This window comes from Suricata suricatta, chromosome 1 (genome assembly GCF_006229205.1).
Source record: "Suricata suricatta isolate VVHF042 chromosome 1, meerkat_22Aug2017_6uvM2_HiC, whole genome shotgun sequence".
NCBI classification, from domain to species: Eukaryota; Metazoa; Chordata; class Mammalia; order Carnivora; family Herpestidae; genus Suricata; species Suricata suricatta.
Window position 1 is genome coordinate 113,422,025 of NC_043700.1, and position 20,496 is coordinate 113,442,520.

Below are 20,496 nucleotides of genomic sequence, written 5' to 3' on the forward strand. Positions count from 1 at the left end.
CAGTCAGACAATAAAAGGAAATAAAAGGCATCAGAATTGTCAAAGAAGAAGTCAAACTTTCACTTTTTGCAGATGACATGATACTCTAGGTGGAAAACCCAATCGACTCCACCAGAAGCCTTCTAGAACTGATCAATGAATCCAGTAAAGTTGCAGCATACAAAATCAATGTACAGAAATCAGTTGCATTTTTATACACCAATAATGAAGCAGCAGAAAGAGAAATCAAGAAACTGATCCCATTCACAGTTGCACAAAAAACCCATCAAATACCTAGGAATAAACCTAACCAAGGATGTAAAAGACCTGTGTGATGAAAACTATAGAAACTTATGAAAGAAATTGAAGAAGACACCAAGAAATGGAAAAACATTTCATGCTCATGGATTGGAAGAATAAACACTGTGAAAATGTCATTACTACCCAAAGCAATCTACACATTCAATGCAATCCCCATCAAAACTGCACCTGCATTCTTCTCAAAGCTAGAACAAGCTATCCTCAAATTTGTGTGGAACCACAAAAGACCCTGAATAGTCTGTATTTACTTTAAATACAAGCAAAATATATTCTATTGTAATTAATTGTGAATGATATCCATGCTATTCTGATAACTATTTTGTGATTTCCTAAAAGTGAAGAAAAAGTTAGATTTGTTGTCATTTCACTCTCTGGCATCTACAAACATGATTAGTTTATGGAAGCGCAGTATTACATTGACTTAATCTAATAATCAAAATGGATGCTAAAAAGACCAGAAGCTACTCATTGTATTTCAATGTTCTTTATCAACTGTTCATTGGCAATAAAGTTATTTATCTTCTGAGAGTCTAAAGACAAATTTTGACATATTCACCAAGACAATTATTGTCTTATATTTTCCAAAGAGCCATCAGAAGCATTATTCAGCATCCCAAGCAAAATGTACATAACATTTCTCATTACAAGAGAAAATTATTGCTCTTCTAAAGCTGATTATGAAAACACAAAATGTTTACATGTACTAAGGTAGTATCCCCTCCTTCAAAGTTTTCCCTTGGTTGTATTCTTACTAAATCTAGACTAATATCCTTCTGAAATTTGGGGCTTCAACCTATATAATAAGGATGAGGGACTTAACAGACAGAGAAAAGAAAGCACATATGAGAAATACATTTAAGTAACATGAGTTAACTCTTTATTAAGTAGACTTTTTGAATGGTTTTAAAAATGTTTTCTTTTAACCTATCAATTATTCATCTAATTTCATGACACTTAAAAAGTGTCTTTCTTAGACACCTGAATGAAGAAAAAGGTAATAGAGTTTCATTTCCTTCTCACCATCTCATCTCCAATATGGAACAGGCTGTATAGATACCAGAAAGACAAGCTTTATAAAAGGGCTATCGAGGTGAGGGAGTGCGGAGTAAGAGCTGGTGTATGGCGATGCTAAAACAAGTTGACCTACCTTGCAAATGCTGTTTAACATAGTGAATAACTCAGGACCAAAAGACAATACAAACTGGCTGAGAAGCGGATCATTTCCACAAGAGCAATGCGTGTTAAAACACACACACACACACACACACACACACACACACACACTTGCATGCATGTGAGTGCGTGCCCACACACTTATTTTATAAAAAGCGTTCTAAAGATAAAATGGGGGGGAAAGCTTACCGAGAAGTCTTCAAAGATTTTCTTGAGCTCTTTGTGACCATGCCTTTCAGCAATACATGCTGCATCTGAACCCTCGAAATTTCTCATCTTAGACGCCCACGTTGCTCCTGAACACTGAAGCAAATGAAGAGCTAAGTTCTTTAAACCAAATTTTGCTGCACAGTGGAGAAGGGTTGGAAGTTCTTTGAAATGAGTGTCTGTAAGCATAAAAGGGAATAGGATTAATATGTTTTTATCAAACTTGGAATTCCATAAGAAAAAGTCAATCACAATCTACTCTTAAAAGTAATTCTCACAAAGCAGAACAGACTTTTAGTGTAATATTACATATGAGAAACCACCAGTGGCTTTAACAATGTAGCATTTCCTCCTCTCTATTTCTCATCTCACAATGAACAAGAACTAATATTCTCATTAGTCAGTTCACCAGGGTGTCTCAGGGCAGAATAAATCAGTTTGTTGGTTTGCATGTCTTAACAGAAAACAAAACAAAACAAAAACTTCCAGGATACATTAAGAACTTACTGTAAGGAAGTATTTTACCCTTCAAAATGTGTTAGAACTAAACTGCTATATGTAAATCTGTGGTTATATTTCAAAGATGAGTGTACTGGTTCTTTTTTATATCACATGTGGTAGGTCAAAATTTACCAAATATTTTAGGAAGATGAGCTTGTGAAAGCTGAAACTTTCTAAGGTAGGTACCATTTTCAAAATGAAAAATAATGTTTTCTTAAAAAGGTATTAAGATATAATTTTTTATTATCATTAAAAGTTATTATAAAATGTAATTTTCTGCTATAATTAAACCAGGGCAAAGTTAAAAAGAAAAATACTTACATGATAATGTCAGTTTTTACATGCCCTGTGTTATCTCTCTTACCGCCACATCATACAATGAACAAAAAACATCACTTGTCAATCAATGCTTTATGCATTACTGCTGCACATTGCTATTCTGGTGAATTTTTACAACATTGTCAATGCTTAAAATATTGTTTTTTTTAAGAAAAAAAATTTTTAATGTTTATTTATTTTTGAAGGAAGGAGAAAGAGACATAGCATGAGTGGTGGAGGGAGAGAGGGGGGGGGGGGGAGACACAGAATCAGAAGGTGGTTCCATGCTCTGAGCGATCAGCCGGGCTTGGACCAACAAACTGTGAGATCATGACCTAAGCTGAAGTCAGACGCTTAACTGACTGAACAATCCAGGAGCCCTTAAGATTTATTTTCATTGTGTAATTGTTTAATCATTATAAGAATACAACCACCTTTTAATGTCACCAACCCCCTGTCAATAAATCCCTTATGTTTAAGATAATATAATATTAAAAGACAACAACACATTTCATTAAGAATCTCTCTTATACATCAAAAAGAGTAACAGGTACTGTGACAAGTGGTCATGGATTTTCAGGGTACCTTTCCTAACAGCTGTGCTAAACCATGTTTTCTGATACACAAATGGAAATGGTTGATTTAAGATTATAGTGATGATACTAAAGGATACTAGAGGTGTAAAGCTGGCTTCTTTATTTTCCAATTCTTTACAGCATTTTTAGTCATAGCTTAAAATTCATTAATCTACAAGAATGCTGTTTGAAGTTATAAACATGACAGAACCTTAGAGATGTATCTTTCCAGTTTCCTACCCAGTAATAGAATTGTATTCCTAGAGTCCAAAAGAGATATCTGGGTACTACTAGCATACCACTAAGGACAGAGTGCTCTTTACATTCCAAGGCATTCTGTGTCTTGGCTAGACAACACTGGTTATTGGACAATTATTACTTCTTTTGGGGTGAAATGTAGTTCCTCTAAATTCTCATGGACTCCTATCCTTTGGGCAACATAGAATATGATAGCTGCAAAACCACAGGCTTAGGTCAGTATTTACTATGTGAACTTCAACAAGCTACTAATTATCTAAGCCTAGCCTTCTCTTCCAAATTAGTAGGGTTATTGAGATAATTAAGTTACTTAACAGAAAAAGTGCCCAGCAACATAACAGGCATTAAACAAATATTAGTTTCCTCCATTTCTCTCTACTGAATCAAATAGTTTAAAGCATCCTTGTCCTAATTCATCTTTGTTCCAACCTTAAAATCTCTGATTCTTTCTGTTATTCCAAAGCACTAACCATCCTGAGAGTGTGACTCCAGAATAGCTGGTCCTTTACAAAATGATGAATCCATTTTAAACCTGCTTAAATAATCATTTATAACAATACTTTTCATTAACTTGGATCAGGTTATCTTGTTCGCTTATTTTCATTAAGTAGCAAATGCTCAGCCTGCTAATATACATGGTCAGTAACTAAAAAATTTCTAATTTAAGTTCTTTTTTAAATTAAAGCATGACAGAGTTAACCTTTCAAAGAATTGGAAATGGTTCATAGCAGCTATGTTAGTTATTTTAATGTTAATTAAATCATGATCTTTACCATTAGTTTTGTAGAATGTCAAATTAAATATTCTCAGTATGAGCATATATTATAGTTACATATATGTGAATAAAGGTATTCATGTCAATAAAGGTGTGATTATGCTGAGAATTAGTTCAGGTTTTTATGTATACTGTTTTATAAAATCAAACTCTGTCTTCACCTTGCTTTGATTATTACGGGAATTTGAGATATGAATGGATTCCTCTGTATCTGAAATAGGCCTGTCTGTAATTACATAACCACTAATGTTTTTGTGTAAAAATATTTACATTTCTTGAGCTTAATTTTTTCATAAAAGTGTAATTTACAGTTGCACGGATGAGTTTGATGAGTTTTGACAGTTCTATACACCCATGTAACCACCACCCAAAATAAGCTAAAGAAGGTTTCTATTACCACAGAAAATTCTCTCATGTTCCTTTCTAGTCAATGCTCCACTTTGGAGCAACTGCTTTTTAATTTTTATTAACATAGGTAAGTTTTATTTCTTCTTGGGTATCCTAAAGTAGAGTCATAGACACTTGTGTACTACATTGTATTCTGGCCTCTATTTCTGATGAGAAGTCAAATATCATTCTTATAATTGTTTCCCTGTATGGAATGTGCTTTTTCCAGCACAAACTCCTTACCCTCTCCCCCTTCATCTTTCAGCTACTTTTAAGATTTTATCTTTATTTTTTTTTTTTAGCATTTTAACTATGGTGTGTATAGGTATGACATTTTTGTATTTATTCTTTTAAAATAAGTTCTTTAAAAAAATAGTTACAAACGGAAAGGGAGGGAGGCAAACCATAAGAGATTCTTAAATACAGAGAACAAACTGAGGGTTGATAAGGGAGTAGGGGAGAGAAGAACATGGGTGATGGGTACTGAGGAGGGCACTTGTTGGGATGAACACGGGGTGTAGTATATAAGCGATGAACCACGGGAATCTACCTCAAAAATTGAGAGCACACTTTACACACTGTATGTTAACCAATTTGACAATAAATTATATTAAGAATAAATAAATAAATAAAATAATCTACATATATTCCCATTCCTTAGTTAGCTGAACTAACAAAGAGGCATAATTCTAGATTACTTAAAATAATAAAATATTTAGTTCCCTTTGGAAGTGCTTTTATACTGAAATTCAAATGAAATTGTGTTTGATGTAACACTGTACAGTATAGATTATAGAAGAACTGCGGAGCTTTCTATTGGTTCATGTCTATGCAAAAGATGCTAGAGATACGTATTGTAAAACCCTAAGAGAGTTGGTCTTTTCCTTAAAATTTCTGGGGTAAAATTTTTCCGAAGCTCAAATAAATTAAGCATACTCTAAGATGACCTTGTGTAAAAATTTAGGCACAAAAACTATTCTTTTAATTGCATTGAATAAAAATACATTAGCAATTGAATATTTTAAATAAAAATTTACTCTGCAAAAAAACATGAAATAAAACAAGTTTTTTAATGTTTGTTTATTTTCTGAGAGAGAGGGAGAGACAGATCACAAGTCAGAGAGGGGCAGAGTGAGAGAGACACAGAATCTGAAGCAGGCTCTGGGCTGCTAACTCTAAGCACAGAGCCTGATGCAGGGCACGAACCCATGAACTATGAGGTTGTGACTTGAGCTGAAGTCTTATGCTTAACCTATTGAGCCACCCAGGTGCCCCAACATTTTTGTATTTATTCTGCTCGGGGGGTGACAGGACTTACTGAATCTGTGGACTGATGTCATTCATCAATTTTGGGCCATTGTTGGCAATTATTTCTTCAAATATTTTGTTGCCTCATTCTCTGTAACCTTTACTTAAGAAATACAATTATACATGTATTAGATTGTTTAATATTATCCTACATAGCCAGATCAGAATTGAGTCAAATTAACATATAGATGAAGTGACCTTGTTCATTTTTTTAAGGCCTTGAATTTGGATTTTTTCATCTCTTTTTCAGTTTGAATAATTTATTTCGACTGTCTTTAGCTTTACTGATACACTTTGTTGTTTCTACAATTAACCCATCTAATTTTTTTAAATTAAAAAAAAATCTCGGGTATTGTATATTTCTAGGATTTCCTTTTTTTAATTATAATTTCCATTCCTCTAATAAAATTGGTCTCCTTTTACTCATGTTGTCTGACTTTGACAATACATTCTGTAACGTGTTTATCATAACTACTTTAATGTTCCATCTGGTGATTTCAATATCTGAAACATTTGTTTGCTTCTAATCATTGTCTTTTTTCTTGACCAAGGGTCATCTTTTATTCCTTCTTCAAAGTTCTTGTAATTCGTTACTGTATGCTGAGCATTGTATTCAAGAGCTGAAACAAATCCCCTTATCCCCAGAATAAGGCACATCATTTTTTCAATCAGACAACTATACTTGAGAACTGAGTCAAATTTATCCGCAGGCGATCTAAGCTTGGTCAATTTTGTGTCTTTACTTAGCTTCAATTAACAACGGGCCTCAAATAGTTCGAGGGCAGGATCATAACTCTCTTCAGCACAGCTTGGGATCTGAGCCCTGGTGAGACTCAAGAAATCTCAGTTGCTGTACAGACTGGCTGTCAGCTTTTGGGTCACCATATAATTCTTTCTTCTCTCCAGTCCTGCCTCCAGACTTCTTCACATCAGAGTATCTCAGATTTTATGGGCCCTCTGTAGTACAATCAGTTACGGCAGACTCCTTAGCGTCCCAATAGCTTGGAGGGATTTCTTCCAGCTTTTATGCTTCTCTTTTAGTTAGAACTTTCCTTCTTTCTATATGGTAAAAACTTTGGTAGGATTTGTCTCAGCAAACCTGTCCCTCTTTCACTCTTCAGCAGCCACTAGCAGGTCTTCAGGGGAGACTCAGAATGTGTGCCAAGGACCTCTCGGTGTTCCTGCCCTCCAGCCATCGGTATCCTGGCTCTGCGCAGTTATAACTGCCTATGACAGAGGTGGTGGGTGATGCATACCCACTCCGCAATTGGGGCTCTTGGGATTTTTGTCCATCACACCTGCTAAATACAGCCCTTAAAAGTTTGCTAAATGTTAAGCTGGTTTATCTTTACTCCTTGTAAATACTGACTTCTTAATGCTCTGTAAGAGATGAATAAAGTCATGAATTTCTTCTTTCTTGTGAAGGACTGGTCCGTTTCTGGAATTTAGTTCATTTAGATTTCTTTTGTCATTCACTTTCTACTGGGTTAAAAAAGAGAAACTAATTTTGAAAATCAGCTTGCTTGTTGTTGTTATAATGGGAGCAAAAGACTCTTGTGATGTTGCACATGGTAATGAGAAACAGAAGTCCTATTAATCTTTGCTCATATACCATTTAATGATTTTTGTAAATGTACAGCATTTATCTTATAAACAATTTATAATCTTACTTATTGGATTAAAATAATGGATTCCTTAAGAAGATATAAATGGCCTTTTAAAGTTTGTTTAATCTGCAGTGTATCTTTGCTCCATTTCGTGGAAATTTTCATCAAATCAAGCTTCATTATGCCTGTTTTTATTATCAAGGTGTAAATAAGAAGCCACAATTCACACTAAAGTGTGGTCCATTTGATTTTGACTTTTTTTGGACAAAATACATTTTCAGGTTTCAGTTGTTTCAACCATGACTGTTGAATCGTAATTTCAGAAGAGCAGAATTAAATGCCTTTGGGGTATTTTTCAAGGAAAATTCCATTGCACCCATTTTGGAAATAGAAATAAATGGATGAGTTGGCACAGAGTAAAGAAATTGAATATTTATTTGTTCTGAGCCATTTCTAATAGTTCAAGATAATCCTTATAAAAGATGGCCAATAATTAGATAAAAGTAATCAAACCAAAGCTTTCAAAAGATTAACATAGCTCACCAGAATAATAGAACGGGAATATACCCAAGGTTAGAATATCAGCTTTAAAAATTTAAAAGACGACTACGCAAACTGGAAGCGCATGACCATGTAATCCATTTGTTCTCATAAATCTCTATCTGGAATCATAAATGTTTAGTTATTCAAAGTAAAATGACCAGGTGGCCACTTTAGGACAAAACAATGAACATACAACAAAAAGAAGATAAAAAGTCAGGAGGTCTGCCTTCTAATCCCAGCTCAGCCACGAAATCTAAAATGCTTAAGAAAGTTCCTTCATCTCCCTGGGCCTCTGTTTCTTCATTTACAAAATCAGAGGACTGGGGACTTCTGATTTTCTTCTGGGTTAGAGGCCATGTCACAGATGGTTTCTGGGTATTTTTCCTGGATGTTAATTAGATGCCAATTTAAGGAGTAAGGATGACATTTGTGAAAGTTGAAGAAATAATAATTTTTATTCCTTTCATGATAGGATTTGGAGTCTGATAAAATATTAGTATTTTTGTGGGCTGTAAAGCAGAGCATTGTTGGGTGTAGGAATCTGATTGCTCTGTGACAGGAGAAAGATGCATGCTACATGTGAGGTGTCATTCTTCACATCCTGTCGAAATAGTGGATATACAATGCTATTTACAATTTCAGGCAACAAAAAATACTGCCAGGGTTATTAAATGTCTAAAGCCTTGACACTGTAAATTGAATGCACAAGGGAAATAATGGTCCATCAGATCCCTTTGCAGTTTTGTTATTATCTTTTGAATTACATAAAATAAGAGTGGCAAGTGCATAGAGTGGCAAGTGCATGATACACAGTTCAGTATTAACCTCAAATTTTGTATTTACCTCATTAATTATTCCCATTGTCACTAAAATAGTCTCTTAAGTATTTAAAAGAAAATACTGAAAGTTGTATCCATTTTGTATGACCCTTGTTAATTGTCTCAAGAAACAAGATAAGATCTTTTTTTTCTGCTTCTTTTGTTTTTTTCCAAATGTTTTATTTAAAATAGTTGAATTCCTAATCAACATTATATTCAAATAAATCCTGGTTTCATCTTAATATATAAAGGTCAAAATAACACCTTTTATTAGTATCGACCTTAAAATTCTAAAATTTAATATTTATTTGAGAGGCAATGCTGTCCAGTTAGTGCTTAAATATTAGGGCTTTGGAACCAGATGTATGGCTGGAATCCCAACTCTAGCATTTACTAATGGTGTAATTAGGACAAGTTCTTGAACTTTCAATGTCTCAATTTTCTCAGCCTTTAAATGAGAATAATAACATCTAATCAATAAGGTATTAAACCTAAGTCCAATATATTCTTTCATACAAACAGGTAAAGTTGATCCTCATTATTCTGGAATTCCATATTTGCAAATTTTCCTACTCATAAAAATTTATTTGTACCCCCCAAATCAAAACTTGTGGACCTTTTGTGGTCATCTGTAGACACATACAGAACAGTGAAAAATCTGAGTCACCCAATGAGTGTTTTGCCAACTGAGGTCAAACAAAGCAACACCCTGCCTTCTTAATTCAGCTCTTATACTTTGTGGTCTATGTAGTGCCACATATTTCCATTTTTGTTGGTTTATTGGTGATGGTGGTGGTGATGGTGATTTAGTTGTCTAAAGTGGCCTCCTGGCATAGGACACAGGTGGCGTCTGGTCCTCCTAAGCACAAGAAGGATGTGATGCACTTTATGAAGAAAAAACTGTGTCAGGCATGAATTATAATGATATTGTTGGTGAGTTCAACATTAATGAACCAAATATTAAGTGCTGTGTTTTTAAACAGATACATGCATAAAACGAGATGATGTATTAATGTGTTGGTGAAAATGGGACCACAGGTTTGCAGGAAGCTAACCCTGTATTTGTAGAGCAATTGCTCAGTATTCTCTACTCAGTGACTTTATAGCACATAACTGCTGTGAAGAGTGAGAAGCAACTACATTTTAATGCAATCTAAACGTCCCTTTTAGAGAGAGAATTCAGAATTTGTTTCCCATCACAGGCAGGCATTTTCAAAAGCATGGTGCCTTCTTGTCTCTCTTCCACACAGTTAAGGAGGCTTTGAGTTCAGTCCTGTGCACTGCTCCTGATGATGAAGCCAGGAAAGGCATGGGGCTAGAGGCGGAAGCTGTGAATATAGTAGCCCATGATTTCTGAGGCATTCACCCTGGCTGCCTCTGGGTTTAGGACTTACAAAGTTAAAATCCAAACAGAGCACAGTTAGAGCCCACATTAACAACCACCCTGGAGATAGAAAGAACAATCCCAGGGCCTTGACTGTGTGTTGTTGATTTTCCCACTTTCCAGATCTAGGCAAAACGATAGGAAAAACTAGGATGAAAGTGAATCCTTATTCTGTTGTTCTCAGATATTATAAATTCCTTTGAGTGATTGTACATCTTTTTAATTTTGGCAAAATCTCTATGTTTTGTTTTAATTAAATGCTTAAGACTTGGGAGTTTTGTAGAATTCTAAAAACAGAGACCTGAAAAAGACTGATGTTCTGGCATGCAATACATGTGAATGATGAAGTGACAAGAAGCATGAGAAACGAATGGAGTGTGTAACCTTGAATCCAGAAAGAGTTCATTGCTCACTGAATACCCTAATAGACAGAATCTACCCTGAAATGAGCAGTAGTAATAAGAGGAGGAGAGAGAGGAAAAGAGGAAGAAGGAAGAAGGGAAGGAAATATGATAGCTAATGAATGGAACTGAAGAGTAGGAATTTCAGGCACTTAGTGTTAAAATGATTGTTAGCAGAGCAGCAGAACATTTAAGTGACAGGGTGATGCAGGACAGTCTGATCCCAGCAAAGGAGTATCTGGGGACACACTGTAAACACCTTCTTATCCAGGCGAGTTGGCCAGGGATGTCCAGGGAGAAGTAAGTCTATATACAAACAAGTTTAAAACCATAGATGAGGTCACACTAAGCAGTCTGGGAGCTTGGACTCCATGCCTGGAGGTGATGTTAAGAAGCAAGAGAGAATGTTGTGTCCTTATTAGCACTTCTTAGAATGGTATCAATTAAAATTAAGTCTCACTGCATTTTAACAGGTTAGTTATCCATTCCTCACACTATCAGATAGTGATAGGTAGTAAAAGGAGTTGAGCAGCTCCATTTTCAACCAATCCAGCCAATCTGTGGCTAACTTCTGTTTAATATAACAAAAATCTGGGGCAGCTGAGTGGCTCAGTCGTTTAAGTGTCCAGCTTCAGCCTAGGTCATGGTCTCATGGTTCCCGAGTTCGAGCCCTGTGTTGTGCTCTGTGCTGACAGCTCAGGGCCTGAAGCCTGCTTCAGATTCTGCGTCTCCTTCTCTCTCTGCCTTCCTCTTCTCTCTCTCTCCCTCTCTCAAAAATAAACAGACCCTTAAAAATAAGAATAAAATAACTAAAATATAAAAAAATAAAATAAGAAATCTCTAGAAACTTTATTTCTTTAGATGTGTGACTATATTCTGTTCCTCTGTGTTCCTTTAAAAATGGCTTTTGAAAATTACTAACTTTATCTCTGCTGAATCTTGACAACAGAAAACAAAATAAAACAAACAAAACAAAACAAGAACCTAGAAAGAAGCCAGGAAAGAGCCTAGAAAGAGTCAGAAAACTAGAACAACGTAAGCATGGAAACTAAATGGCTAAGTCGAGATCAGAAAGCTGGACACTCTCCAACAAGGCCATGTAGAAAGCTACCCACTGGCCTTTCATGGGTCTTATGTGGAAATTCAAATTTTATGAACCACTAAGCAGTAAACCAACATATCAGGCAAGAATGCTTGATTTTATGAGGAAGGAGTATTCGGCATATTTGAGGACTTCGTATGTTCTTAAGCAACTGATTTATTCTTTACAAATGCTAATTTCATTTCATTTCATTCAGAATTTCATTTTGACAATGAAAATGAACTAAAGCAAAGAGAAAAAGTGTTAAGCAACTGATTTATTCTTTACAAATGCTAAGTAATTTTGAAAATGAAAATGAACTAAAGCAAAGAGAAAAATCTGGGGCAATAAAGGGACTGGTTAGGGCTTAAGGTACCTTTGGGGACCATCATATGTAATATAGGGACAAGATAAAAATAAAATACAAGAAAGAATGTTTAGAGGAGCATCTAAGTTTAGGATGGACAATAAAACATATTAGAAAAGCCTATTAGAAGATTGTTTCAGGAGCAAGGAGAAGAAACTGATGGTCTAAATTAGAGTAGAGGCAGACCGCAATGGACATGGAAGACCAGGAATGTCAGACACTTCAAAAGAAAAGATAATAGGACTTGATGTTTGAGTCTGCTGGCTCTGAAATAGAGGTGGATTTAAGATAACACTCAGGTTAATGGCTACAAAGTTACAAGGTAAGAGAAGGAGAAATTCATTAGGGAAGGTGACAACAATGGCCATGGAGAAGTATAGGTTTGGGTGTTGATGGGGTAGCCACCACAATAAATTATAAAGCAGTAAGTTAAATTAAACATACGTGTCTTTGAGTAGAGCATATTGATTATAAACTTAGCACCCAAGTCAACAGAGAAAACTTGTCTTATGGGAGAGAAAATACTCTGAAATAAGGCTGAAGAAGTTCTTTTTTGCCATAAAAAGTAACATAATCACAGATCTGGGAATTAGGACATGAATTTCATTAGGTATAATTTAGTTTAGTACATTAAACAGGAGATGCTAACCCAAAGGCACATCATGAAACAGGAAAATAGTAATAACTCTATAATTCAGCATGTCTTAACATTGTAAGCAATATCTGTTTTGTCTTGATCAAGGGTTTATATTATGTACATAAATTTGGATTATATCTCTTAACTGTATAATCAACAAATCATCAGTTTATTAACTAGAATAGGACATTTTAAGAGGCTTTTCCATCTACTAAGTTACAGTTACATAACAAATCTATGGACCAGCATCCTTCAAACTGATTGCTAGGAATCCCCAAAGATGTGTAGGTAAATTAGTTGTTTAGAGCTGGTGACCTCTAAACAACAGAAGGTTGGTAAGTGTGACTATTGTTTTAATGTTTCACCTGGCTTGGTTGTGGCACCCAACTGTTTGGTCAAACACTAGTCTAGATGTAACTATGATACTATATTGTAGGTGTGATTAACATTTAAATCAGTAGGTACTGAGTAAAGCAGATTACCTTCAATCATGTGATCGGGCCTCATCCAATCAGCTGAAGGCCCGAGGAGAAAAGACAGAAGATCCCCAAAAAGAAATTTGGTCTCCAGACTGCCTTTGGACTGAAGTCTGCAAAATCAATTTCTGTTGGAATTTCCAACCTCTGGCCTGACCCACACATTTCAGAATTACCAGCTCCACAACCATATGAGCCAGTTCCTTAAAATAAACCTCCCTCCATCTCTCTGTGTCTTTGAATACATCCTATCGGGTCTGTTTCTCTGAAGCATCCTAATTCAGTGAGGAGAATGACTGTGGTGGTTTTGATAAACCATTACTTACAGAAACAAGACATAAAAATTTTTTTCTTTGTCATTGACTTCCTATCCTCCTTAGAATAGTACAATGGTCTTTACACCTGCAATGACACTACAAAGATCTTCTGTAACTACTTGGTAATAGGAGAATCCAAAGATCAGATTAGTCCCTTTCCAAAACAAAAGGAGATATTTGAGGGGAAGTCAGTAATAGAGTAGTGTTGGGGGGTTTCTAGACGTGTCAAGAATTTCAGAGAACAGAAACTCTGGGTTTGAGGATCACTATTACACAACAGATGAAAAAGTAAGAGGAAGTTCCTTAAGTAATGACATATTTAATATATAATTTAAAAAACCATTTCTGTTGTGTGTATAGTTGAGGCTAACCAATGTATGCATATTTATTAATATAATGGATATTACAGAGCCTATTTCCTGTTATCAGTTACTAATGGACAGTATATTTTTGTTTTTTCCCTAACCCTATGATAAACTTATAGATTTAAACTTATTACTCTTGACCCTTAAAACCCTACATTTCTGTGTGGGCCCAGAGAAGATGAACATATGTGTCTTAGTTATTTGAGCAGACACAATTCAAGCAGCATGTTCAGAAAGCTCATATGCCATTTTGTTTTTCATTCTACTCATGGCAGATGCCACAGTTCAGAGGTGGAAAAGAATAGAAAGGACAAAATAATGACATTATAGGTAGATGCCTTATATTCCTACAAACAACAGCTCCTTTATTTTCAGAGTTCAAATACTACTAGTCTATATGTATTGCTGATCAAGGTCTTATTGATGTTATTCTGTAGTTAACTTGGTCACCATTAACAAATTAACAAATCTAGTGAGTATTTATTGAGTGCTAGAAACTCTGATAGGCACAGGGAATAAATCTATGAACAAAATAAACAGAGCTCCCTCCTAAAGCAAAATGGGTGATTGGAAGAAAGCCATGCACTATAAAACAAAAATGATCATATTTCTAGGATTGCAAAAAACAACATACAGAGCATCAGCGTAATTTCAGACTTGCATCTATAAACTATTCATTAAACTAGTAATTTTAAATAATTTAGTAAAAAATAATTCATAACCTTTCTTTTTAATTTAAGATCATCTCCCTAAGAAGCTTCCTCTGACTTCCCTTCTTTCACTGGGCTCCCACAACTCCCTGGAGCTACAGTTCATTACAGCATATACGGCTGTATATGCTGAGTGGTTAATACCATGACCTTCTCAGCTGGGCAGTGTGGCTCCAAGTCCCAGCTCTGCCACTATTTGGGCACGTGATACAATGTTTCATCTCTAAAGCAGAGATGAAAAATAGTACTTTCTTCAGGATTCTTGGGAGGAATTAAATGAGTAATTAAATGCTTAGAATTGTTCCTCACATGTTAACAAAAGAAAAGATAAAAACCATATGATCCTGTTGATAGATGCAGAAAAAGAATTTGACAAAATACAGCATTGTTTCTTAATAAAAACTCTCAAGAAAGTCGAGAGAAGGAACTTACTCAAACATTATAAAAACAATTTATGAAAAGCCCACAGTTAATATCATCCTCAATGGGGAAAAACTGAGAGCTTTCCCCCTGAGATCAGGAACACGACAGGGGTGTCCACTCTCACCACTGCTGTTCAACATAGTGCTGGAAGTCCTAGCATCAGCAATCAGACAACAAAAGGAAATAAAAAGCATCAGAATTGGCAAAGATGAAGTCAATTTTCACTTTTCGCAGATGACCTGATACTCTACATGGAAAACCTGATCGACTCCACCAGAAACCTTCTAGAACTGATCCATGAATTCAGCAAAGTCACAGCATACAAAATCAATGTACAGAAATTGGTTGCATTTTTATACACCAATAATGAAGCAACAGAAAGAGAAATAAAAAACTGATCCCATTCACATTGCACCAAAATTCATAAAGTACCTAGGAATAAACCTAAGCAAAGGTGTAAAAGACTTTTACAATGAAAACTATAGAAAACTTATGTAGGAAGTTGAAAAAGACACAAAGAAATGGAAAAACATTCCATGCTTATGGATTGGAAGAATAAACATTGTTAAAATGTCATTATTACACAAAGCAATCTACACATTCAATGCAATCCCCATCAAAATTGCACCAACATTCTTCTCAAAACTAGAACAAACTATCCTCAAATTCATATGGAACCACAAAAGACCCCGAATAGCCAAAGTAATATTGAAGAAGAAAACCAAAATGGGGAAGGCATCACAATCCCAGAGTCTAGCCTCTACTACAAAGCTGTCATCATCAAGAACAGTATGGTATTGGCACAAAAACAAACACATAGACCAATGGAATAGAATGAATAGAGAACCCAGAACTGGACCCACAAATGTATGGCCAATTAATTTTTGACAGAGCATGAAAGAGTATCCAATGGAAAAAAGACGGCCTCTTTAGCAGGTGGTGCTGGGAGAACTGGACAGCAACATGCAGAAGAATGAAACTAGACCACTTTCTTACACCATACACAAAAATTAACTCAAAATGGATGAAGGGGAAGTGGGGTGGTGGTCATGGAGGAGGGCACTTGTGGGGAAGAGCACTGCGTGTTATATGGAAACCAACTTAACAATAAATTATAAATAAATTAAAAAAAGAATTGTTCCTCACAAAGAGTACACAAAATGTGAGTGTTAGCTCTTATTAGCAGAGCATATGCTGTATTAATGGCACTTATTTTTGTGATGTTTTCTCTTCCTTTGTCCTTGGAGCCTTCTGAATATAAGGGTTGTATTTTATTTATCTCATATTCCTCTACCTTCCCTCAGTACCCAGAAGAGTACCTAGCAGAGTACAAAGAGTACAAAGCAGAGTCCATTAAACTTCTAAGAATTCACGAGGGTTTTGTTTTTAAGGATACACAAACAAAAATAATTTTTTTGGATAAGTCCTCTAAGATTACTTCATTCTGCAACCACATTTTAAATCCTGGGACATGGAATGATAAACTAAAAATACATCTGCTCTCTTGACTTTAATTTTATTCATGCTAATTTTATTTATGTATAGAACAGTACCACCCATTATTTCTGGGTTTACTCAGTGGTTTTCATTGGTAACGCACAAACCAGTAGCATAAGCATCATCTACAAATTTGAGAAAATGTAAAATTCTTGCGCCCATCCAGCATCTATTGTGTCAGAAATTCTGAGGGGAGCCCAGCAATCTGAGTTTTAAGAAACCTTTCAAGAAATTCTTTTGTCCACTAAAGTTTAAGTAAAATGCTAAATACAAGAAAGAAGGGGGGCTTGGTTCAAACAAATAAGCAAGAGGGGGTAGCCGGGAAAACTGAAGCGAACCTCACAGAAAGCTAAACAAAGAATGTACAGACATTTTCTCCATTCTGTTCACAGTTTGTCAAAGAGATTCCCTAGATTCCCTCTTTTGTCATGGTTTACATATTTTAAAATATCTTTTTGTGTTATCAAGGGTAAGATATATTTATCTTTATATCCTAGAAAAATATACAATCTTACAGCAACCTGAGAAATAAGCATTGTTAGAAATAATATTTCCACCAGTCACCACACATTATATTCTTACAGAGGTAATCTCCATTCAGATTGTGTGGGTAATGAGCACAGAGGGTTTAATTTCTTATAGTCGGTCAGATACCATGGGTAGAGGTCATGCATATTTCCCTGATTTACATTATTGTCACCAATGTCTTCTATAAGGGTATAGCTTTTGCCTTTCCAGCTCACCTTTCTGGCTGCCAGAATGAGCCAAGTCAAGAACTGGTTCCAGGGACTGGAATGCTAAGAACGTAATTGGAGACAGTGCAGCCTACTGTGTCAGTCTTAAACCTCACCTGCTGTTAACCCTGCTCTTTCAGATTCTTGAATTCTTAGCCTAACATGTTAACTTTGTTTTTTTACTTATCTGTTCTCCTGTCCCTTGTATATTACACTGCCCTGTTCGTAATTTGCCCTGTAGGCCTCTAGCCATTTTTTATCCCCATGTGGATATACGCTTCAAATGGGGGGAGGGTACATAACAAATGAAATTCAAGTCTACTACAATGGATAATGAACCTGAGAGGCAGTTAGGCGGAACTTTATGTAATCCTCTCCTCTGTGTCTTCTGGGAAGTGCTTTATTTCTCTTGTTAACAACTTGCATTCTCTGAGTCAGTCTGTGTTTCCAATTACTTTTAGATGTTTTTGCAGAATTTTGGGGGTCTTGGGGAGTTAATCAAAACTATACTTCTTAATCTTCCCAGGATTTGCTCTACAGATACTACCTATTGATACAGACTTCCAGGAAAAATTGATAAGCCAGGTGATATTTTCGATGCAAACATTTGGGCAATACCCAGATCCACTGGGGGACATTTTGGCATTGATGAATGCTTTTGTAAATCACAAGTTATTATGGGGCATTTTCCCACTCCTACTCTCTGCAGTAGGATAAGACATGGTGGACCACTTCCTTTTCTCAAAAGCGTTTTCTGTACTTGCTCTCAAGACTTTACACTCCTACTTCAACAAGGGCTCCTTCTCTGTCTCCTTTTATGGAAATTCCTCTTCCAAACTTCCAAATATCATATTGCCCAGGACTTGGCCTTTGATCTGAACTACCGTCTCTACAGAATGATCTCCTCTGGGCTATGGCTGTGAATACCACAACGACCCTATAGCTGGGCAAGTCCCACCATCTTTACCCGCGAATACCTACCAATTAAGGGCACATGTCATTGCTTCCACTGCCACCACCGGGGGATAGTCATCATCACATCTCCCTCAAGGTACCAGAATGGCCTCCTATCCAGTGTTCCTGCTTCCATTCTTACACACCTATAATCAGTTCTTTGCCAGCAAAATACTAGTTTTTAAATGTTTTTATTAATTTTTGAGAAAGAGAGAGATACAGCACAAGCAGGGGAGGGGCAGAGAGAGAGAGGGAAATAGAGAATCTGAAGCAGGCTCTAGGTTCTGAACTGTCAAAATAGAGCTTGATGCAAGGTTCGAACTCATGAGCTGTTAGAACATTTTCTGAGCTGAAGATGGACCCTTAAATGACTGAGCCACCCAGGCACTCCACAAAATGCTAATTTTTAATATGTCAATTAGATGATACTAAACCATATTATAATCTTTGCATGGCATCTCATCACTTCCCAACTCTCTACCCTCTCACTTTATTTTTCTCATAACCAGTATTACTATTTGAAGCAATATTTAATTTTGTTGTGGTTGTTGAATTGCTTATTCTATTGCTCTCATTAGGACTTTCATGAAGAAAGACTTTTCTATAATGGCCACCTAGGAGCACATTGAGAGCGTCTGGCATGTTGTTTACACTTATAATATGCACGAATGAATACGATTGCCTCATAGAATCTTACAGATCAAAATTCTCTTGACTAGGAGACAAGATTGCATTTTCAGGCCTATCTTTTTCATTTATAATCACAGATTTCTCAATGATAACAGAATATGTGTTGTTATGCTAATGGTAATAGGCATAATGAGAAAGAATTATGAATGTTGTTCAGATGTGAAGGGCTGGCCATTCATTAATTGATGCTGGACTCAGGACCTCACATCACTCATCTTCACAGTATTAGGCTACATCCTGAGGCCAGGAACAGTTCTTTGACTCTGCAGGACATAATGTTCTTCCTTACGTATGCTCTCTAGGGACTCAAGGCCAGGGGGGCTTCTTGTCGGGGATGATTCAAGTGCAGGAAGGCCAAATTTTGGTCCTGGTATCAATCTTAGGTTGTTTTTTTTTTTTTTTTTTTTTTTTTTTTTTTTTTTTTTTTTTTGCTTTCTTGCTTGCTTGCTTCCGTCCTTCCTTCCATCTTTCCTTCCTTCCATTCTTCCTTCCTTTCTTTAAAAAATTTATATCCTCCAATCACAGTTATGATGCTTATAAGCATAACTTTTCAAACTTTACATTTGAAGAAATATAGAATCTTTGAAGAAACACTGTAAAAATGAGTAACAGTAGTGTAGTACTAAAGAAATAGCTCTTTTTTGTTGTTATTCAAGTGAAAAACATTTTAAAGGACTCAAATAAAATTATTTTATTATTACTTGATACAAATTATACCATTAGTTCATGAAATTAACTTGAGAGTATTCTAAAAAAATGTCCTTGGTAGGAGATACGAAAATCTATACCCATAGATTGAGTTATCAAGAAAATGAAATGGCAAAATCTGTAATTTTATGGTTAATTTAGACACTAAATCACCAATTTACTCAATCACTACAAGTTTTGACTGTGTTATATGTAAATCTTCCCCTAATTTAGTGCATTTACTAAACAGTGATGTGTTTGTAAGTAATGTAAAGTGAGTTTACATGACTAAATATTTTTTCCTACCACCTATTACTTCTTATCCCAGAATAAAAAATAATCTTGATCATTTATTTTCTTTTTAGATTATTTCATTGCTTCTGATTTTTTTCTCAGATGATTTAAAATAAAAACACATTTGGGCATCCAGTTATGGAATGAAGAAGGCACAGCATAAAGAATATAGTCAATATTGTAACAGCAATGTATCCAGACAAAGGGCTGCTACCCTTGTGGTGAACACAGCATGACATAGAAACTTACTGCATCATTATGTTGTACACCTGACACTAATGTACCATCGTGTGTCAACTATACTCAAAAGAATATTTAAAAGAAAACTAGAAAGGTTTATACAACTTCATGTTTAGCAAAATTCATATTTTGAGAAGACAGCTAATTAAAATACTTTTTGTAAAAATATCCCCAATATTGATTCTATCTGTCCCTAATTTTCTTTTCAGCAAGTAAAAACAGTAATTCTTCCTTTGTGAAAAGTCCTCCTTCCACACAGAACACATTATACATTATAAGGTACATTATAAGGTACATGGTTCAATACCATAGATATCAAGGAAAGGAACAGTAACAAATAATTAAAAATCATAATTTTAACATAATATTTAACATTAACAAAACCATAAAATAATCAGAAATAAATCTAATAAAATTTCTCAAAAATTTATAAAAATATAATTTTTGAAAGATATAATAAAAAGACCCA

At 35.4% G+C, this 20,496-nt stretch overlaps 1 protein-coding gene across 3 annotated transcripts in view; it reads right to left on the reverse strand.

Annotated features, from left to right (window-relative positions):
* The window catches only part of BANK1 (B cell scaffold protein with ankyrin repeats 1), a 278,763-nt gene that overhangs the window by 147,576 nt on the left and 110,691 nt on the right, over positions 1-20,496 (reverse strand). For all 3 annotated transcript variants that reach the window (XM_029942644.1, XM_029942650.1, XM_029942661.1), the window contains exon 7: positions 1,663-1,859. In XM_029942644.1, the coding sequence (XP_029798504.1) occupies positions 1,663-1,859 (197 nt within the window). The remainder of the gene's footprint in view (positions 1-1,662; positions 1,860-20,496) is intronic.